We start from the raw sequence: 22,465 nt of genomic DNA, 5'->3' as shown, positions 1-22,465 counted from the left end.
TAGCCTGGGCAACATGACGAAACCCCATCTCTACAAAAAATAAAAGGAGAATTAGCCAAGTGTGGTGGTTTATGCCTGTAGTCCCAGCTACTTGGGAGGCTGAGGTGGGAGGATCGCTTGAACCTGGGAGGTAGAGGTTGCACTGAGCCTTGATCATGCCACTGCTCTTCCGGCTTGGGTGACAGAGAGAGACCCTGTTTCAAACAAAAAAGAACTGGCAGACAGTCTGACTTTTTTCTTTGTGACATTAGCCTAGGGGACTATTCACCTTCAGCCAATAACTTATTTTCCACAAAGAGGGCAAAGACTAGGGAACCCCTCACAGTTGTTGAGCTGCAGTCCCAGCTCTTCAGGTCTTTCCCTAGGATCTACAGTCTTTTCTTGCTGGTGGAGCCTGACAGTTCGCTTATTTTAGGAGTCGGGCATGAGTTCTCTGTATGTCTTCAATCCCATTTTTGGGAAATGGAGTCAGGTGGCTCCCCCAGTGCTGAAGCGCCCCATCTTGCAGTCCTTGCTTCTCCCAGTCATGGATCAAGACTACGCCAAGGTGTTGCTGTTGATAGATGATGAATATAAGGTACTGTCTTCAGAGGGGATGGAGAACATGCTAGTGGAGCTGGGTTTGCGGCCAGGTGGCCAAACAGCGGCCCAGAGATGGAGTGCTCTCTGCACCCAGCCCATGTTTCGACTCTAAGGCCCTCCCTGAGAGAAATGATTGCCGTGTCTGCATGTGAAAACTCTGGTTCTTAACAGAACTGAATGTAAACCCTAAACTGTGTTCACTAGACTCTAATTCTTTTAAGATTTGCTGTTTTATTTTTAAGGCTCTCTTTGATGGGGAAATAGTAATGAGTTTTGGGACACTGGGCCTAGAGATTCCTGACTCTTGTCTTGGGCTATCTGGGTTTTTCAAGGTCACAGCTTTTCCAGCCACTCGGAATGTCTTGCGACAGCTGCATGAGCTTGCCCCTTCCATCTTCTTCTATTTGGTGGATGCAGAGCAGGGACGACTGTGTGGATATCGGCTTCGAAAGGTAGGGAAGGCGCATCCTGGCAGGACCCTTTGTGGTGAGATGTGGGTGTTTCCTGGCATTTGGCTAAGAAGTGAATTATGCTACTTATTCTATTGTAAACTTAGATTAGCATAATCCTGATGTCTGATATAAAGTCAATCACTTGTTTATATTTGTTGAACAGCTACTACATGGCAGGTCTGCTTCTAGGTGCTGTGGACAGATTGGTAAACAGCAGACCGAATCTCTGCCCTTGTGGAGCTTTCATTCCACATTCTTTTTTTTTTTTTGAGCTGGAGTCTCCCTCTGTCGCCCAGGTTGGAGTGTAATGGCACGATCTTGGCTCACTGCAACCTTCGCCTCCTGAGTTTAGGCAATTCTCCTGCCTCAGCCTCCCCAGTAGCTGGGATTACAGGCGCCCGCCACTACACTCAGCTATTTTTTTTGTATTTTTAGTAGAGGCAGGGTTTCACCATGTTGGCCAGGTTGGTCTCGAACTTCTGACCTTGTGATTTGCCTACCTCGGCCTCCCAAAGTGTTGGGATTACAGGCTTGAGCCACTGTGCCTAGCTCCACATTCTATTTCTATAGCAGAGAGATGGGACGTTTTTCCCATTCTTGGGAGGGTAGAAGGTAGGAATGTGGGTTGAGTAATAAGTTGTACTTTTACATGAAGATGATCATGACCAACTCTTGATAGAATATGTGCTTTGAATTTTATTTCTTGAAAGACCAACTCTTATAAACAGTGATACACACTGGCTGTGAAGTCCAGCTCTGAAGTCCACGAGGGGCTGGTGTGGTCGTGTTAGCAGGACTGTTTGGAGAAGTACTTTGTGGTGTACACTCACAGACAGCTCTCCCACCCTGTCCTGTATGGCCTTTTGAGAGGCATAGAATTTAAGAGCTTAGATCCAGTTTGCTGGATTTGAAGCCTAGGTTTGTTACTCACTAACTTCGTGAGCTTGGGCTCTGACCTTCTGTTTTCTTATCTGTAAAATAAGGTGATAAGTACCTGTCTCATAAGGTTGTTGAGAGAATTCAACACATAAATCACATAAAACAGCACCTGGCACATGGTAAATGGCATCTAAGTTTGCAGTGCTCTTGTTTTGAAAATGCAGCGCCCTTTTGTGACATTTGTAATAGCTAACCTTAGCATAAATGGCACTGGAAATGGTCTGCCCAGAAGACACATCCTTTACCCTTGTGGATGAAAAAAAAAAGTCCTTCCAAGTTAATAAAAAGGGGATGTTGAAAGAGACAGTTTTATAGATTCAAGGGAGTGAACTGGAGTGTGGGTGTCATGAATCTGGAGTCCTGAGGACATCATCTGAGTGAACAAAGACGAAGGAAGACAAAGGACGCAGAGCAGTCTGTGGGAAGTGAGCCAGCTGTGTGGGCGAGTCCTGGACCACAAGGGCATTTGCTGCCTTTGCCTTCACTTGGTGACCTTCCTTTCTGGGGATGTTTTAGTGAGTTCTCATGTTTTCAAAGAAGGTTGTGGCAATCCTTATTATTAATAAAATTTTTATTATTTAAAAAATTCCGGCAATACATGAATATAATCTCATTGTAAAAGAGTCCATTGATACAGAGAGGTGCACAAGTAAAATGTGAACAGATGCTTGTAGCCCATTTCCAGCGGTCTCCCCCAGGTGGAAACCCTGTCACAGTTTACTGTGGCTCTTCCCACTGTCCTTGTATATTTATGATTCCATAAATCCAGGTCTCGAACTCCTGACCTCAAGTGATCCTCCTGCCTCGGCCTTCAAAAGTGTTGGGATTACAGGCATTAGCCACCATGCCTGGCCCATTTTTTTTTCTTACTCACATGGAATTGACATATATTTATTCTCAAATGAAATTTGCTTTTTTCATTTAATGAGTTTTCTACCTCATTGTTCTGAAACTTCAGTTTTTATTACAGAAAAATATTGACAAAAGTACAAAATTATGAGGCATAGGTCAATGAACCCTCACCAAGGGAATACACTTGTGTACCTGGTAATCACATCAGGAAACAAAACAGCACCAGCCCCGAGAAGGCCCCTGTGCCCCTTGCCAATCTCCACCCCCAAGGGCTCCGCATAATTCCATATGATGGATGTATAATAACGTATTTCACCATGAATGTTATTGGTTGGTTTCCTGTGACCATAAAGAGAATCATACAGGAGGCCAGGTGTGGTGGCTCATGCCTATAATCCCAGCACTTTGGGAGGCTGAGGCGGGTGGATCACGAGGTCAGGAGATTGAGGCCAACATGGTAAAACCCCATCTCTACTAAAATTACAAAAATTAGCTGGGTGTGGTGGTGCACGCCTGTAATCCCAGCTACTCAGGAGGCTGAGGGGGGAGAATCGCTTGAACCCAGGAGGTGGAGATTGCAGTGAGCCGAGATCACATTACTGCACTCCAACCTAGTAACAGAGTGAGACTCTGTCTCAAGAGAAAAAAAAAAAGAATTATATAGGAAATGTTTCAAGGTCCCTGTTAGCTTTAGACATTTACTACTTGCCCCAGTATTCAGGGATCTTGGATTTTAGTAATAAATAGTAAATTTTCCTTGCATATTTCCAGCTCAGATGAACAATGGGATACTATTGAACATTCTTCTCCTTTCCTACTGGCTTTTGTATCTATCTTAATCAAACCGAGAGTTCTGAAATTTCTTCATAAACTAGATCTCTATTGCCATTTTTCTAGTTTGCTTTTTTATTTTTTGAGAGGGAGTTTTGCTCTGTCACCCAGGCTGGAGTGCAGTGGTGTGATCTCAGCTCACTGCAGCCTCTGCCTTAGCCTCCTGAGCAGCTAGGATTATAGGTGCCTGCCACCACATCTGGCTGTTTTATTGTGTGTTTAGTAGAGATGGGGTTTTGCCATGTTGGCAAGCTGGTCTTGAACTATTGACCTCAAGTGATCCACCTGCCTTGGCCTCCCAAAGTGTTGGGATTACAGGCGTGAGCCACTGCTCCTGGCCCATTTTTCTAGTTCTGATCTCTGTTCCTTCCTGCACAAAGACCTCAAATAATGGACTGCAGGATGGGTCTAACTCTAGCTGTTTCAGCTCTAAGTGTACCCTCCTGATTATAGGCTCTTTTGCTCCTGCCCTAGGATCTCACCACTGAGCTGAGCTGGGAGCTGACCATCCCTCCAGAAGTACAGCGGATCGTCAAGGTGAAGGGGAAACGCAGCAGTGAGCATGTTCATTCCCAGGGCCGTGTGATGGGGGACCGCAGTGTGCTCTACAAGGTACATACAGCCAGCTGTCTGGCCTACAGCAAGGGCTTTCGACTCAGGAAAATAAGGGTTTCAAGTCTGGCTGTAGGACTTGGTACATATGTGACCTTGTTTAAGTCATTTAATCCCTTTGACCATTAATTTTTGTTTGTGAAATGGGGATAATATACCCTCTTCCTAGGCTGGTTGTGATGATCCCATGAGCTGTTCATGCCTAGCCCAGTGCCTAGCATATGTAAGTAAGCAACAGATGTTAGCTCTTGTTTTTTGGCCTTTTTTGTTTGTTTCCTGAGACAGAGTCTTGCTCTGTTGCCCAGGCTGGAGTGCAGTGATGCAGTCATGGCTCACCAAAGCTTCGTCCTCCTGGGCTTAAGCAATCCTTCCACCTCAGTCTCCCAAGTAGTTGGGACCACAGACACATGCCGTGCTAATTTTTTAAAAAAAGCTGGGCATGGTGGCTCACGCCTGTAATCCCAGCATTTTGAGAGGTTGATGCGAGTGGATCACTTGAGTCCAAGAGTTTGAGAACAGCCACTGGTCAACATGGCTGAACCCTTGTCTTTCCAAAAAATAAAAACAATACGATTAGCTGGGCATGGTGGTGCATGCCTGCGGTCTCAGCTACTCATGAGGCTGAGGTAGGAGGATCATCTGAGCCTGGGGAGGTCGAGGCTACTACAGTGAACTGCGATTGTGCCACTGTACTCCAGCCTAGGTGACAGAGTAGGACGCTGTCTCCAAACAACAACAACAATTTTTAAAATTTTTAATTTTTGTAGAAGATAGAGATCAGCCTAGGCAACATAGTAAGACCCTGTCTCCAAAAAATATATATATTTTTTAATTTTTAATTTTTATATCAACAGGGCCTTAGCTGGTCTCTATCTCCTGGCCTCAAGCAGTTCTCTTTCCTCAGCCTCCCAAAGTGTTGGGATTACAGACTTGAGCCAATGGGCCTAGCCCAGCTCTTTTTACTGGTGGTAGTACTGATACGGCATTCTGGGGTTAAACCATAGGCGAGCCATCAGAAACTCCATCTCTATGATCCAACACTCTAGTTAGTGTTAAAGAGAGAGAGATTGAGGTAACTAGTGGGCTGCAAAACTGTTGTGGGAGAGAATGTAATCACAGTAGGAATGCACATTAATTCCACCCTCTGGGACAGCAGAGACTGAGTTGGAGGGTGTGTCATAGAATAGAGTAGCAAGATCACAGAACTTGATGGTAAAGCTGGATCACTAAGCATGAGCCAGTGCAACACAGTGCAAGCCTCTAGTTGGACTGTCGAGTTAAGACTTGGCTCTGCATTGCACTAGCTGTTCATCTCTTAGGCTGCCTAAGCTTCAATTTTCCCCAGTATAATGGGGATGATAGCACCAACGTCAGAGGATTGTTTTGAAGATTAATGATAACATGTAAAGTGATTAGAATAGTGCCTGCCACATAGTTAACATTATTATTAGTGCTATTGACTTGACTCCTTTTTTTTTTTTTTTTTTGAGACAGGGTCCTGCTCTGTTGCCCAGGCTGGTATGCAGTGGTGTGATCACAGCTCACTGCAGCCTTGACCTCCTGGGCTCAAGCAGTCCTCCCATCTCAGCCTCCTAAACAGCTGAGACAACAGGTGTGTGTCACCACGCCTGGCTAATTATTTTATTTTCTTTAGAGATGAGGTCTTGCTATGTTGTCCAGATTGGTCTTAAACTCCTGGGCTCAAGTAATCCTACTTTGGCCTCCCAAAATGTTGGGATTACAGGTGTGAGAGCCACTGTGGCCAGCCAAATTCTTTTAATTTATTTTTTACTTTGTACTTTAATGGATGCACATTGAATTCTTAGTTGACAGACATCTTCCATGTGGCAGCAGTTTAAACTTGTTCAGAGGTCGGGCGCAGTGGCTCATGCCTGTAATCCTGGCACTTTGGGAGGCTGAGGCAGGAGGATCAGTTGAGGTCAGGAGTTCTAGACAAGCCTGGCCAACATGGTGAAACCCCATCTCAACATAGAAAAATTAGCCAGGCATGGTGGGGCACACCTGTAGTCTCAGTTACCAGGGAGGCTGAGGCAGGAGAATCCCTTGAACCTGGGAAGCAGAGTTGCAGTGAGCTGAGATCGTGCCACTGCACTCCAGCCTGGGTGACTGAGCGACACTCCGTCTCAAAAAAACAAAACAAAAACAAAACAAAACCAAAAAAATCCTTCAGAAGGACTAAAACAATACAAATGCTAAAGTACATTTTGACATAGATAAAATATACCATTATATAGCTTTGCCTTTACTGAAGTAGGGATCCCCCATCACTATTGGTTCGTGGCCTGTTAGGAACCAGGCTGCACAGCCGGAGGTGAGCAGTAGGCAAGTGAGTGAAGCTTCATCTGTATTTACCACACCCCATCGCTTGCATGATTGCCCGGGCTCTGCTTCCTATCAGCTCAGTGGTGGCATTAGATTCTCAGAGGAGCGTGAACCCTGTTGTGAACTGGACATGTGAGGGATGTAGGTTGCGCACTCCTTATGAGAATCTAATACCCAATGGTCTGTCACTGTCTTCCGTCATCCCAAGATGGGACGTCTAGTTGTAGGGAAACAAGCTCAGGGCTCCCACTGATTCTATGTGATGGTGAGTTGGATCATTATTTCATTTACATTACAATGTAATACTAATAGAAATGAAGTGCACAGTCAATGTAATGGGCTTGAACCATCCCCAAAACCATCCCCCGCCCCAGGCTGTGGGAAAATTGTCTTCCATGAAACCTGTCTCTGGTGTCAGAAAGGTTGGGGACCACTGTACTAGAGCACCTGTATTTTCATGTGCTGAAAAGAATGCTAGCTAGGAGTAGGCTTTTTTGGACTCATGTACATTATGCAAATTTTAAAGGGTTTTTTTTTTTTTGGATAAACTTCATTGTGGTATAATTTTAGACTTGCAGAAAAGCTGCAAAGATAGTACAAAGATATACCCCTTATGTAGTTTTTCCTACGTAACCGTGACGTGACTGTTAACTACACTCCAGACTTTATTTGGGTTTCAACATTTTTTTCCACCAGTCATTTTTCTGTTCCAGGATCCTACATTGCATTTAGTCATCAGGTTTCTTTAGACTGCTCTGGTCTGTGACAGTTTTTCAGTCTTTCCCTTGTTTTTTGTGACCTTGATAGTTGAAGAGTCCTAGTCAGATGTTGTATAGAATGTTTCTCAGTTTTGCTTTGTCTGATAGTTCTTTCATGGTTAGACTGTGGTTGTGGGTTTTTGGAAGGAATGCCACAGAGGTGAAGCAGGAAGTATTTTTTGAGTGCTAGCTGGGTGCAGGTACTCTTTTAAACACTGGGATGTAAAATGGGCAAAACAGACAAAACTTCTTGACTGGTAAGGCTTTCATCACAGTTGGGTGAGGCCAATAATACAGAAAATAAATAGGTAAATTATATGGTGTATTAGAAAGTGACCAGTTTTATAGAGAAAAATAAAGCCGGGAAGAGGGAAGGGGATACACTATAGATCGGGTGGCTAAGGAGAGGCTTAGTGAGAAGGTTGCATGGAGTCTGGAGTTCAAAGGAGAGTCTGGTTTGGATACATACATTGGACTTGAGTGAGAAAGTGAGTCGTATGGATAGCTGGGGGGAGAGCCTTTCAGAGAGAAAAGCCAGAGTGCTCCTGGTGTGTGTGACAAACAGCAAGGAAGACCAGGTGACTAGAAGATGCTGAGTGAGGAGGCATGTCAGGCCTGCAGAGGGCAGAGGGCAGCAGGGCCAGATCATAGGCCACCACCCCGGCCTTCACTTTGGAGCATGGTAAAGAGCCACTGGGAAGTTCTGAGCAGGAGTGACATCAGTGACTGAGATTCCACAGGCTCATTTGACCTAGATTAGACTGTAGAGGGGTGAGGAGGAAAGCAGGAAACCAGGTAGGCTGTGGGGTCATCCAGGGGCTGATGGCGGCTGGAACTAGGCTAGGGGCATGGAGGTGGGGAGGAAGGATCAGGTTCTGGGGACTTTTGAAGGTAGAGCCAAGAGGGGGCGTATGTGTGTTACAGAGAAAGGAGTCAAGGATGACTCGAGGCTTTAGGTGTGAGCCATTGAAGCATGGAGCTGCCATGGCTGGGAGGAAAGAGGAGCAGATTTTAGGGAGGGGTATAACAGTTCAGTCTGGGCTGTGTTAAGTTTCAGATCAGACATCTGAGAAAAGATACTGAGATAGTTTCTTAGTTAAGTCTGGAGTTCAAAGGAGAGTCTGGTTTGGATACATACATTGGGCATTGCCAACATCCATAAATGGTGTTTAAGCCATGAGATTGGCTTGAGATCACCATGACGGTGAGTGTAGATGGAAATGCCCAAGGTTGGAGAGCTGCCTGGCATGTTCCACCATGAAGAAACTGGGGAGATGTGGAAGAACCTCCAAAAGAGACTGAGAAGGAGAGGCCAGTGAGGTAGCAGTGCTGGGCAGGGATGTTCTGGAAGCCAGGTGAGATGTCACAAGAAGGTAGTGATCACCTGCGTCATGTGGTACTAGTGGGTCAAGTAAAATGAAGGCCAAGACTCAGCCACTGGATTTAGCGATGGGGAGGGTGGTGGTGACCCTGAGAAGAAAAATATCACTGCAGCAGTTGTCACTAGGTCAATGAGTGGGCAGACCTAGATTTTATCTTGGGTTATCATTTGCTATCTGTGACTTGAGAAGCTGCTTAACTACTTTGGGACTTTTCTGCAAAATGTGAACCATAATAGCTACTCTGCAAGGTTGTTTAAGGGATTAGATAAAATACAAGGTACCTGGCATGGCACCCAGTACCCAATGCACATAAAACAAGTGCAGTGACGAGAAACTCCAAAGAGGAAGCTCTTCTCACCAGAAACCCTGATTCCTCTGCCAGGCTGGAGAGCTCCAGGCTGGCCTCACAGCACAGGAATGGAGTATGGTCGTTGTGGTTCCAAAGGAGCTTTTTTCTCTCTCTCCAGAGCCTGAACCCCAACCTGCTTGCTGTGGTGACGGAGAGCACAGACACGCACCATGAACGCACCTTTATTGGCATCTTCCTCATTGATGGTGTCACTGGGCGCATCATCCACTCCTCTGTGCAGAAGAAAGCCAAGGGCCCTGTTCATATTGTGCATTCTGAGAACTGGGTGGTGGTAAGCAGTTACCATTAGGGACACAGGGTAGCTCCAGAGGTCTCCTTGCTTCCTAAGTTCTTTCCAGAAACCCAGTTGCTGCTTTGGTTTTCATAGGATCTCAGATTCCCTGGATGGCAATGAAGTGTGCTGGTTAGGGCGCTAGGCTCGGGAATCAGGCTGCCTAGGTTTGATCCTACCTCTGTTTCCTGACTGTACAACCTTGAACTCGTCATGTACGCTCTCTGTGTTGCATCATTGGTAAAACAGGGATAATAACAGTCACCTTCAGTCTAGCTAAGAATGATGCCTGGTACCTAGTAAGGACTCAAAGGTTAGTAACTATTATGACTTCTAAGAATCTTGAGAATTTCCTTTGTTTTATGGTGAATTTGGATAGCCTAGATGAAAATACTTTGAAAGTTAGTAAACTTGGTAGTAAGGAATGATACTGGGGTGCTAGTTGATAGTTTTCCTTCCTGGATCTGTAGCTAATTGGAAAGGTGCCTTCCAATGCAATTTCCCTTTCCAGCTGAAGCAGCTGCTAAGCCCTGAGCTGCCTCCTCCTATCCCTGCAGTACCAGTACTGGAACACCAAGGCTCGGCGCAATGAGTTTACCGCACTGGAGCTCTATGAGGGCACCGAGCAATACAACGCCACCGCCTTCAGCTCCCTGGACCGCCCCCAGCTGCCCCAGGTCCTCCAGCAGTCCTATATTTTCCCGTCCTCCATCAGTGCCATGGAGGCCACCATCACCGAGCGGGGCATCACCAGCCGACACCTGCTGAGTGAGTGCCTGGAGAGCCTCTGGATGGCTCGGTTCCCTTGGGCAACCACACTGAGGGACAAAGCAAGGGACACATTGCTGGCAGAGCCCCGCTGAACCACCTGTAAGGGAAAGGTGGTGAGGAGGGCTATATATCAGTAGAAAAATTTCCTTAGTTCATCTTTGCCATCCATAAAGGTGACCACTTCTCTCTCAGTCCTCATCTTTTTTTGAGACAGGGTCTCACTCTGTCATCCAGGCTGAAGTATAGTGGTGTGATCATGGGTCACTGCAGCCTTAACCTCCTGAGCTTACCTGGCTAATTAAAAATTTTTTTGCAGAGACAGAGTTTTGCCATGTTGTCCAGGCTGGTCTAGAACTCCTGGGCTTAGGTGATCCTCCTGCCTTGGCCTCCCAAAGTGTTGGGATTACAGGTGTGAGCCATTGTGCCTGGTCTTCAGTCCTCATTTCTGATATACCACCTCTTTATTTGGCATTTTCACCTAGCTAAAAAAGTCAGTTCCTGATAGCATTCTGAACATAGCTGGCCTGTGCTGACAGGTTGCAGAAATTGGCAGGGTTTAGAATCTCATCCTTTTTTTTTTTTTTTTTGAGATGGAGTCTCACTCTGTCACCCAGCTGCAGTGGCGCGATCTTTGCTCACTGCAACCTCTGCCTCCTGGGTTCAAGCAATCCTCTTGCCTCAGTCTCCTGAGTAGCTGGGATTATAAGTGCGTGTCACCATGCCCAGCTAATTTTTGTATTTTTAGTAGAGACGGGCTTTTGCCACATTGGCCAGGCTGGTCTCGTTGCCTCCCAAAGTGCTGGGATTACAGGTGTGAGCCACTGCGCCAGCCCTGGAATCTCATCCTTATGTAACCTAAGTCCAAGACTTAGGACTTAGTGATTGTTTAACAGGCTCATGTGTTTAGGTGATTTTACCAAAGATGTTTGGGACTCTCAGATCTGATGGGCACTTGGTATTACTATTGTATTCTTAAATGTGAGGAAGCCAGCTCAGTTGGCAGTTTATCGGCTTTAATCTCCATTACTGAAACTGGTGCTATGATCGATCATGCCTGATCCTGCAGTCTTCCCTGGCCATTGTACTGCAGCTGCATATACAGCTGCGCTGCATTTGCTCAAGGAGAAGGAGACTCCCTGCTGGGGAGGTATTGGAGGGAGGGGAGAAAGGGATGAGGGAACCCTTTTACATTTTTCTCTTTCATCATTACCCATATCTTGATTCTAGAACTTTATTTTCTGGTCTCAGAATGTTAAGAAACCAGTGTCTTCAAAAGTGAGAACCTTCATTTAAACCCATGCATATTATTGGATTATTGTTTTTGGCTATTTAAGGGAGCCTCATTGACCCATTTTTTTTGTTTTAAACTCTTGTTTACATTTCTGCAAAAATGACATTTTTGTAACTGGCCCTTGCTGGACACTGGACCGGTGTGAACATTCACTTCTTCCTGTGCAGTTGGACTGCCTTCCGGAGCAATTCTTTCCCTTCCTAAGGCTTTGCTGGATCCTCGCCGCCCCGAGATCCCAACAGAACAAAGCAGGTGAGACCTTCGTGGGTGGTGCTGAAGGCTGTACCTTACAGAATTTAACCTCACTGATTAAGCTTGCTTCTCAGTCTCCATGTGGCCCCATGCTGCACTAGGCTGGGGATGTAGCAGGGGCAAGCCTAAAAAAGTCATCTGCTGTCATGGAGCATACAGTCTGCTGGGAAATGGACAGTAAATAAATAAGATAAACAAGTAAAATAGATACTGTGTTAGGTACTCGAATGCTAAGGAGAGTAAAATAGGAACGAGCTAGGAAGTGGGGACGGGGATGTGCGTGGTGAAATTTGAGAGGTGGCCTGGGAAAGCCCCTTTGAAAAGGTGTGTTTTGAGTGAAAGCCTGAAGGAGCTAGCTGTGTGGATGTCTGAGGAAGAACTTTCTAGGCAGAGGGAACAGGCAATGCAAATCCCCTGAGATTATGTCTGGTGAGTTCACAGAGGGCAACGCTAGGAAATGAGATCACTGAGGTAATTCGGGGCTGGACATGTGGGCAAGCCAGTAACTTGTTCACTGTTGGTATTAATTTTTGTATTAAAAACCACCATCTCTTTGGGTTTTCTTACCTCCAGCCTGAATTTCTTTACCTAGGGCATGAGGAATGGAGAGGAGTGTGATTTGGAGAAGTACATGAGAGAGAGGAGGTTAAAGCTGGGAAAAGACACAGGATGATAACCAGGTTTCAGAGGAATGGGGACCGAGAGGCAGCCTGGAGCGGAGAGCAGGAATTAACCTAGTGGTTCAGTTTGGTGGTGGTAAAATGGTCGGCTTTCTTCTTGTGGTGTGAAATGCCAGTCATCTATATGTTCTTTCTTTTCAGATTTAAAACAAGGTAGGAATCTAGATCTCAGTCTTACTCTGCAGAGAGCCTCCTTTCTTGTAGTCCTTCCTAACATTCAACTGCTAAATTTTTAACTACTTAATGTAAGCAGACCTCCTAGGAGATTTGAGGCTAGATAAGTAGCCTGGAAACCTCCCAGGACTCCGGAAGGGCAGCCAAGAGATCCCTTTACAGCAGGGCTCAGACTGCCTGTCCCGGCTGGTGTTTTGCAGAGAGGAGAACCTAATCCCGTATTCTCCAGATGTACAGATACACGCAGAGCGATTCATCAACTATAACCAGACAGTTTCTCGAATGCGAGGTATCTACACAGCTCCCTCGGGCCTGGAGTCCACTTGTTTGGTGAGTAGAGCCCACAGCTGCCCTGTTCCACCTTGGGCGTCCCATTTCCTTTCTTAGCCGAGTTTGAGGTGGACCGTTGGTTGTTTCTTCAGTAATTATTCCATCTGCCTTCCAGGTCGTGGCCTATGGTTTGGATATTTACCAAACTCGAGTCTACCCATCCAAACAGTTTGACGTTCTGAAGGATGACTATGACTACGTGTTAATCAGCAGCGTCCTCTTTGGCCTGGTTTTTGCCACCATGATCACTAAGAGATTGGCACAGGTGAAGCTCCTGAATCGGGCCTGGCGGTAAAGACCAAAGACCGTCCCCAAAAGGGAAGAGCCATAGTGTGGGTCAGATAAGAAGCTACTGCTGCAGTTTGGTGGATTGGTGGAAGTGTGTGTGTGTCACTGCTCAGCTCAGCTAAGAGCTGTGGGGAAGAAGATGACCTTCACGTAGAACTCCTTTTGGGATGCACATGATGCAGAATCCTACGTGAACAGAGACAGAACTCACTCTCAGCTGAGAATCTCAAAGAATCCTGATGGGCTTTCCCCTCAAGTCCAAAGGCCTCTGCATTGTTTCCTTCTCTGCCCATCCATGAATGTTCTGTGTGTTTTTTTTTTAAATAAGAGTTCCAACTGATTTTTGTTTAAATTGATTTTACTTTGCCTTTTGTGTTTCCCAATTTTATCTAGAAATCTTTCTTTTTCCATCTCTTGCTGCAAAGTAAGAGGGGAACTCTCCTTGCCAACTCCTCCTTCTAGGTGCATTTGCTGTTTTGCACTGGGAAGAAATAGGATCCATCCTTAGCTGAGGCTTGAGGACTGATCCAGCCTCTCCTGGCTTCCCTCCAAAGTAACTTAGGGTTAAGGGATCTATCTGTGATGTCAAAACTTACTTTAACTACACCTCTAGTTTCATGCTGTTATTCATTAGGTTGGGCCACCAAATCTTTGTTTTAGTTGATCAGAAGCCAAGTGCATACTAGCGTCTTGTTTGTTGCCCATTGCTTATACTTTTCACCTGAGATGTGTGAGTTGGGGTCTTTGAAAAACTACTGAATTGTCTGAGCCTCGAAGACATTTCTAGGGAGAAGAGATAATCTCTCATTTCACCCACAGGCTGGTCTAATCATAACCTAGTTAAAGAAAGATGTCCTTACTTAGGAACCCCATTATTTATTTTTAGTTTCTAATATAAATTAACATGTGGGTCATCATATTTCTCTTCAAATGAGGAAATTTTAAGTCTTATTGATCTAACCTTTGAAGCTTTAAAAAAGAGAAGAAAAAGGGTAGCGGTGGGAAGCTGGCATACTGTGGGTGTAGCACTGCCAAGTGGCTAGGCCGCCGTGTCTCTGCTACAAAGTAAAGAAATCCTAAAAGTTTTCCCTTGGTCATGGAGTTGGGGAATGTAGGAATTTTTCTTTATTGTGATTTATATGTACAGAGTAGACCATCTCTAGTCCTGTGGTGAAAGAGGTACCCTTGAATGTCTGAATAAAGCAAATGACAAATAACACTGATTTAAGTCCTCTTTTGTTTCTTAGAAGATCACTTTGAGGCTACTTTCACATTAGAGGGGATAAAAGCAGTAAAGAAATGGAGTAAGTATATTTTATTTTAGTAAAGACAAACACGTCAGCTTAATCATATGGGTTGGTCAAGTTATCTAAAATTTTTCATCTTTCTGTGGTCATATGCTGATGGTAGATGATGGCAGAGAAGAAGAAATGACACCATTTTGTTAATTGTCAATATGATATTGAGTGAAAGAATGTCTAAGAATCTCCAGAAAAAACGGGCATCTATCATCTTGACCCAAGGCACATTTTGTTTAACATAACCTGGGAGAAGGGAGTAAGTTACAAGTTAAAAAAATTCTGCCCAGTTTTGGGAAAGTCTGGCTGGAATTCTGTCTTACATGAATATGTGCAAGCTGTATGATAAGCCACTCTTGTATTGCCGGCTCTGCTTGCCCGGCCCACTTAGCCTGCAAGATTCTAGTTTGTATTTACCAATGTGCCAGAATCTGAAACAAGCTAATGGGAGGGAAGTTATTTGTCCTTTAGTAACATTCCCTATATTTCAGCTGTAATCAAAGTTACCTCAAAGCAGGTGCTTTTTTTTGTTTTGTTTTTGAGACAGTCTTACTCTTGTTGCCCAGGCTGGAGTGCAGTGGCACGATCTCAGCTCACTACAAACTCCACCTCACAAGCAGCTGGGAGTACATGCTTGTGCCACCACGCTCAGCTAATATTTTATATTTTTAGTAGAGATGGGGTTTCACTGTGTTGGCCAGGCTGGTCTCGAACTCCTGGCCTCAAATGAGCCGCTGGCCTCAGCCTCCCAAAGTGCTGGGATTACAGGTGTGAGCCACTGCGCCTGGCCAAGTGCTTAAAATAGTTAATGCTAATGCCACAGCCCAATTTAAATCTTTTCTTAGTTCTCAACCTTCCTTAATCTTAAAGCAGCATTTGGTTCTGAGCAGCTGCACTCAGTCTCCACCAATGGCTGCTGAGACTGTATATTTCCTCTCTCAATTCTCGTATCCATTTGCTTTCTTGTCATTCCTGGTTTTTTGTGTATTCCTTGACTTACCTCTTCTCCTGTAATTTTGGGGCCCCCTACAATGTTTCACTTAAAAAGAGATTTGGCTGGGTGTGATGGTTCATCCTATAATCCCAGCATTTGGGAGGCCATGGCGGAGGATTTCTTTGAGCCCAGGAGTTCCAGACCAGCCTGGGCAACATAGCAAGACCCTGTCTGTACAAAAATTAAAAACAAAATTAGCTGGGCATATGCCTGTGGTCCCAGCTACTCAGGAGGCTGAGGTGGGAGGATCACTTGAGCCTGGGAGGTCGAGGCTGCAGTGATCTATGAACGTGCCACTGCACTCCAGCCTGGGCAACAGAGTGAAACTTTGTCTCAAAAAGAAACACCACCAAAACCAATTTGTTTTAGTATTCATTAATTACATATATGGGCACTGGTAGTCTAGTGTTTGTTCTTGTATACAATGTTTTCTTAAATGAGATGATGCTATTTAATTTGGTTACTTGTTTTTTCAACTAATGGATCTTTTAAAATTTCTTATTTAAAATTTTTCTGGGTATGCAGTAGGTATATATACTTACAGGGTACATGAGATGTTTTGATAAAAGCTCAACTAATGGATCTTGAATATCATGTATTCGTAAAGATGACTGAAATATTTTCTGGAACAATGTCTGATGGCAAAAATACTCAACTCCTAATTTAAGTGATAGAAACTTTAATGTAAGCTACCTAATCTGAACTAGTTTCATTATTTATATGCGGGTACAAGTTATGTGGTCTGAGGCATTTTTCAACTTGAAAATTTCGGAATTGTGTTTTCACTGCCTTTATAAATTGCTTTTTTTTTTTTTTTTTAATTTGTAGGCAGTGTCTCTGTTACCCAGGCTGGAGAGCAGTGGCACAGTCATAGCTCACTGCAGCCTCAAACACCTGGGCTCAAGTGATCCTCCCTCCTCAGCCTCCTAAAGTGCTGGGATTACAGGCATGAGCTACTGTACCTGGCCCATATATTGCTATACTTTTAAAAAGCCTATTAAACAAGCATTATCGGAATCATCCCAAGACTCATTTACTGATTCCTAAGTATTTAAAATTTTGCTTTTAGGCCAGGCATGGGGGCTCACACCTGCAATCACAGCATTTTGGGAGGCCCGAAGCAGGCAGATCACTTGAGGTTAGAAGTTCGAGACTAGCCTGGCCAACATGGTGAAATTCCATCTCTACTAAAAAAAAAAAAAAAAAGTTAGCCAGGTGTGGTGGTGCATGCCTGTAATCCCAGCTACTTAGGAGGGTGAGGCAGGAGAATCACTTGAACCCAGGAGACAGGCTTCAGTGAGCCACTACAGAGTGCGACCCTGTCTCAAAAAATAAAAATAAATAAAATGTTGCTTGTAAATCATGAAACTATTGTTTTCTATACTAGAAATGTTTTCTTCCCTGCTCAAAATCTGGCTTGTCTCAAATCTGAACTCCTCCATAAAGCTTTCCCTATTGATTTCAGCTGATCATGCCCTCCAAGCGTCCTAGCTGCTCACCACATATCTTCCTGAATAATATATGGTACCACTTTATGATTCCAGATATTGTGTCTCTCAGGGACTGTTATACTGTTTTCTAAATTCCCTATTGTCCCAGACATGAAATTGCTCCTTGACAAATAGTTCCCCAAATGGTTGCACCTTCTTCACAGAAGCCTTAGGAACTTTGTCCCCAGTTTCCTAAATTTCTAAGACTTTGGTGACTTAGTAAGGAATTCCTCCCTTCCTCCTTTCTTTGCCTTCCCTCCCTCCCTTCCTTCCTTTCCACAGAGTGCAGAGTCTCACTTGACTCACTGCAACTTCTGCCTCCAGGTTCAACAAATCTTTCTGCCTCAGCCTCCCGAGTGGCTGGGACTACAGGTGTGTGCCATGATGCCCAGCTAATTTTAATATTTTTAGTAAAGATAGGGTTTCACCATGTTAGCCAGGCTGGTCTCGAACTGACTTCAGGTGATCACCTGTCTTGGCCTCCCAAAGAAGTGCTAGGATTACAGGTGTGAGCCACCACACCTGGCCCCAGTAATTCTTTTTTTCTTTGAAACAGAGTCTCACTCTTGCCCAGGCTGGAGTGCAGTGGCGCAGTCTCGGCTCACCACAACTTCTGCCTCCCGGGTTCAAGCGATTCTCCTGCCTCAAGCCTCCTGAGTAGGTGGGATTACAGGCATGTGCTACCACGTCCTTCTAATTTTTGTATATTAAATGCCAAGAGATAATTCAACCTGCCTCTCTGGCATGCCCTGGACACTAGGTCTGACAAACCCTATTTTAGTCCTAAAAAAAAAAGGCAACATGATCAATATGGGGAAATAAGCTGCATGGTGCCATAATTTCTATTCTAAAAGGGAAAAAGATCTCTTTGGTATTGCTTTGGAAATCATTGTTCTTTATAACTATCTTACTATTTAAAAATTGACAATTATCCTTCCATAATTAAAACAGGTAGACACCATCATCTGCCTTTTCATTTTTTGTAAAATGTAACCTGAAAATATTCACCATTCTTGAAGCTACCTTTCAATAATGGAGATACGGGTGCTTCATGTTTTGATTTTTGTGGCTAAATTCTTTATTTTAAAGACTATGCAAGTTAAAAAAAATTTTTTACAATGCCTCCAAATGAAGGTGAGTGTCCCCTTCCAAACCTCCCCTACCATCTGTTTCCCAGAGGTCACCACTGCACAATTTGGTATCTCTCCAGGTAATATAATATCCTGCAACTTGATTTTATCACTGAATCATGGAGAGCTCCTGTGTCAGAGGTAGGGATCTACACCATTTTTAGAGGTCACAGGGTTGAAATTCTTAAGTGCTGTTCCATTAGAGATTTTTATGAGACCGAATACTCTTTTGGGAAAGTCTAATATTTAGGCCATCTTTCCAGTAAGAAATTTATAACATAAAGGATGTGTACACACCCACCTTCCGATTTTTTTTAGGAATCAGAATGTGAAGTTAGTCGAGACTGACATCCAATGAAGCAGCCTGTTTTCCACCAGCAATAAGGCTTTTATATATTTCTGATCCGTGATACTGAGAAGGTGCCTTTTCCAGGATAGAGACTAAGAACATTTAGGAAGGTGTGTTTGTAAAATAGATACAGGTTTATATTGAAGCACACTCTTTTCTGTCCCCTAACGTGCAATCTGAATGGATGGAAGTCCAGAAAGCAAACTAAAACTATATTTAAATGGCACAAATACAAACTCCATTATACTCACGGTTTGTTCACATCATGGTTTTGATGGTATCATATATCCCATGTGCTGTGATAAAGTAAGAACTAGACTAGACCGATCAACCAGAGGCCAGTTTATTAATGATAATGAAGACTGCAATTGCAAAGTGGGCTAGAATACTTATGCTGCTGGATCTATATCCTCTCCTATACAAAAGGTGATATAAGTTAAAACACTATTATAAGTTTGCTTGGTTGTTATGGAGTTAGGAGACATGACATGTTACTCACGGTTTTTTTTTTTTTTTTTTTTTTTTTGAGACAGAGTTTCGCTCTTGTTACCCAGGTTGGAGTGCAATGGCGCGATCTCGGCTCACCGCAACCTCTGCCTCCTGGGTTCAGGCAATTCTCCTGCCTCAGCCTCCTGAGTAGCTGGGGTTACAGGCACGCACCACCATGCTCAGCTAATTTTTTGAATTTTTAGTAGAGACGGGGTTTCACCATGTTGACCATGTTGACCAGGATGGTCTCGATCTCTTGACCTCGTGTTCCACCCGCCTTAGCCTCCCAAAGTGCTGGGATTACAGGCGTGAGCCACCGCGCCCGGCGTTACTCATGGTTTTTACTATACGGACATATCTTCTGAGGAGACCAGAACAGGCCCTCTCTGCGCACTGCCCCCCATCATGTCCCCACCCCAAACAGTGCTAAAGGATCATTTGGCTCCAATTTTCCCAGAGTTTACATGTAAATTACTTTCCTTCTCTTAAGCATCTGGCATACAGTAGGCTTTCTCTGTCATCATACTCTAATTATGCTTTCCTAATTGTAAAGCAAATGGATCTCAAAACAAGGTATTTATAAACTTTTTCTAAATACCTTGATGACACAATTTCAGACTTACAGAAAAGTTGCAATAGTACAATGAATTCCCAGATACCCTCCACCCAGATTCCCGAAAGGTTAACATTTTATGATGACATTTGATTTATCCTTCTTTGTCTGTCTCTCTCAATCTGATCAGTCAAAACTTTTGAGAATGTAAATCTTAAAGTGACATTCTATTCTAGTCTCTCCACAGTTACCAAAATTGTTTCGTTTTTGCTCTTAAAGCAAGAAGGCTGCAATGCACATTTCCTTCTTCCTTTTGAGTTCATATCATGTGAATAGTTCAATATCGTGGGAAAAATAATCAATACTTGTGGATTACAAATAATGTCTCATAATTCTAAATTGAATTAGGCTTCTAATCTAATTCCTTTTATTCTTGGTAATTTGAAAACTAACTGCTGTGAATTACCAAAAAGCAGCTGCTCTCCATTTGCAGTTTTCAGTATTGCAGTAGGAGTTTCAACAAAATATGCACTTATTACTTGTTCTTGTAACTTTGTAAAAGCTGTTGGCTCCTAGGGTATAATAGCTAAGGTTTATTCATATACTTGTTTCTAAAAACACTGTATCTATTAGGATTTATTTCAAGCAACTCTCTATGGGATGGCTTAAAAAAAAGAAAAGGAAAAAAATAAAAAAAGACGTGCTATCTTTTGCTTTTGAAGCTCCTGTAGTGAGGCACACTGACCTCATTTGTTTTCAGATTGTCTGATGTACAATTTACAACCACCAAAGTGTGCAAATCAGAAGTACAAATCATGGCTCAGTGACTCTGTGTGTGTATATCCATGCAAGCACAACTGTGTCAAGATACAGAACTTTTCCAGCTCTCAGCAGGCCTCCTCATCCCTTCCTCTACACAAATCTTTATACCATACCATTCATCAATGTCCGCCATTTTTCCTTCATTGCATTCCCTGTAACATGATGTATCATATCTTATCATTTTAAATTTTAGTTCCTTGGCAGGCACTTGGGATTAGAATGGAACTAGTATTTTAAGTCCTTCAGTTAATTCATAAAAGTTATTTACTATTCTTTAGTTTCTATCTTATTTTCTGGACCAGCATATTAGAAGCTTGTGTTTCATCTAGAAGTCTTTTATTAGTCTGTTTCTTTTGTCATCTAAATTTATAATATAGATGGCATTGTAAACTTTGGGCAACACAAGACCAAACCTCCAGTACTGAAATAAACGTGGCATTTATAAAGGAAGTTCTTTATCTGGAGTGTTCTCTCCCGATCTATTAACCAGAAATATCATAAAGTAGATAATAAATATTAATTTAGGTACAGGTGCAAATCTCCCTGTGATAGTTTGCATTTGCCTTTTATTCTCTTGAAAATTAATGTCCCAAAGCCACTATAAAATTCTGGGTCTAGCCCGGTCGGGTGGCTCACACCTGTAATCCCAGCACTTTGGGAGGCAGAGGCAGGTGGATCACGAGGTCAGGAGTTCCAGACCAGCCTGGTCAACATGGTGAAACCCTATTTCTATTAAAAATACAAAAATTAGCTGACGTGGTGGCACATGCCTGTAGTCCCAGCTACTTGGAAGGCTGAGGCAGAAGAATCGCTTGAACCTGGGAGGCGGAGGTTGCAGTGAGCAGAGATCGTGCCACTGCACTCCAGTCTGGTGACACAGCAAGAATCCATGTCCAGGAAAAAAAAAAAAAAAAAAAAAAAATCTGGGTCTCCAGCCTTTACTTAGGGCTCTGGTTCAGTATCTTGAAATAGTTCAATATTTACAGTGTTATGGAAAGTTCTTTTTCATTTCTGATGTTTTTATGTTTAAGAAACTTGCTGTTATTATTATCCTCTGATAAGTAGACATTGAAGGAAAACCCCTACTGTTATCATCGAAGCCACATTTTTCTCCAAGACTGGCTTTGACTGAATTTTATTTGGAATGTAAAAATGCACGCTGGGTGCAGTGGGTCAAGCCTGTAATCCCAGCACTTTGGGAGTCCAAGGTGGGAGGATCACTTGAACCTAGGACTTCAAAACCAGCTTGGGCTACATAGGGAGACCTGTCTCTTAAAATTAAGAGTGGTGGCTACTGGGGAGGCTGAGGCTGGAAGATCGCTTGAGTCAGGGAGGTGGAGGCTGTAGCGAAATCAACTGTGCCACTGCACTCCAGCCTGGGCTGTTGGGTGACAGAGCAAGATCCTGTCTCAAAAAAGGTAAAGTACGTCACATCTTAATAAAAGTGCAGATTAATCACTAGGTACCAATTCATTTATCAGTGTTATACACTGAGAACAAAAGCTCTTCCTAAACTTGGGGGAGAATTTCAGGGCTTTAGGAATTTGAAACCGTCTTCACAATTCCTGCTAAGTCTTATTTAGGCCGGCTGTAGGCCACAGGCCTAGAGCTTGAAGCCGTCCACCAGTATCTTACACGCAGGACTGTCCTTAATGCACGAATATCTTTCCTCGAGCAAACTGCGTTTCCCTCTTAAATCTTTGTAGCCTGATTATTTTACTGGCAAAAGTCTCAGACATCTCCTGTGAATAAAAGCTTACATTTTCCTTGCCAGTAGAAAAACGGGGAAAACATAACCATACGTGGCAAATTTGCAGAGGGATGCATTGTACGAGCTGATAAGATTGTTCATGAGGGCAATCTAAACACAGAAGAGATTTGAGCGCGAAGAGAATATAGATCAGTGACTAAAAGAGGTGGCGTGAGAGAGAAAGCTTTGTAAGCTGTGGGGCGCTTTAGTATTACTACTGGAGGGATCTAGGCAGGGGAAGAAGCGGGTGAAGAGCGTTTAGGCTTCGGCCTCTTCTTTCCTTAGCTGTCCTAGGCCAGGACCATTCTATTTGCCCCGGCGTAGTCTGCTCTGCTGCCCTAGACTTGCCCGCTGCACCTAAGCCCCAAACTCACCTTTCCCCGCTGCCAGGAAGCCAGGTCGCTCTCACCTG

At 43.9% G+C, this 22,465-nt stretch overlaps 1 protein-coding gene and 1 long non-coding RNA gene across 7 annotated transcripts in view; one reads left to right on the top strand and one right to left on the bottom strand.

The window, feature by feature from the left end:
* Positions 1-14,397, top strand: part of EMC1 (ER membrane protein complex subunit 1) — a 36,541-nt gene extending 22,144 nt beyond the window's left edge. For 5 of the 6 annotated variants that reach the window (XM_064363366.1, XM_012439761.2, XM_012439760.2 and 2 more), the window contains 8 exons: positions 416-577; positions 915-1,034; positions 4,131-4,268; positions 9,219-9,392; positions 9,950-10,160; positions 11,622-11,706; positions 12,761-12,890; positions 13,006-14,397. In XM_064363366.1, the coding sequence (XP_064219436.1) occupies positions 416-577; positions 915-1,034; positions 4,131-4,268; positions 9,219-9,392; positions 9,950-10,160; positions 11,622-11,706; positions 12,761-12,890; positions 13,006-13,185 (1,200 nt within the window). In that variant the 3' untranslated portion in view covers positions 13,186-14,397. The remainder of the gene's footprint in view (positions 1-415; positions 578-914; positions 1,035-4,130; positions 4,269-9,218; positions 9,393-9,949; positions 10,161-11,621; positions 11,707-12,760; positions 12,891-13,005) is intronic. The other variant, XR_010337734.1, reaches the window with a different exon arrangement.
* On the bottom strand, positions 2,689-22,464 carry LOC135269443 (uncharacterized). Its single transcript, XR_010337736.1, has 2 exons — positions 22,428-22,464; positions 2,689-9,501 (listed from the first exon to the last, which is right to left on the bottom strand). It is a non-coding gene; the product is annotated as an uncharacterized LOC135269443 (long non-coding RNA).
* Between the last annotated feature and the right edge of the window lies 1 nt (position 22,465).

This window comes from Aotus nancymaae, unplaced genomic scaffold (genome assembly GCF_030222135.1).
Source record: "Aotus nancymaae isolate 86718 unplaced genomic scaffold, 86718_ANA_hifiasm-v0.15.2.pri h1tg000053l, whole genome shotgun sequence".
In the NCBI taxonomy this organism is placed as follows: Eukaryota; Metazoa; Chordata; class Mammalia; order Primates; family Aotidae; genus Aotus; species Aotus nancymaae.
Note: the sequence above shows the minus strand (reverse complement) of the source record. Positions and strands in the feature narration are given on the sequence as shown.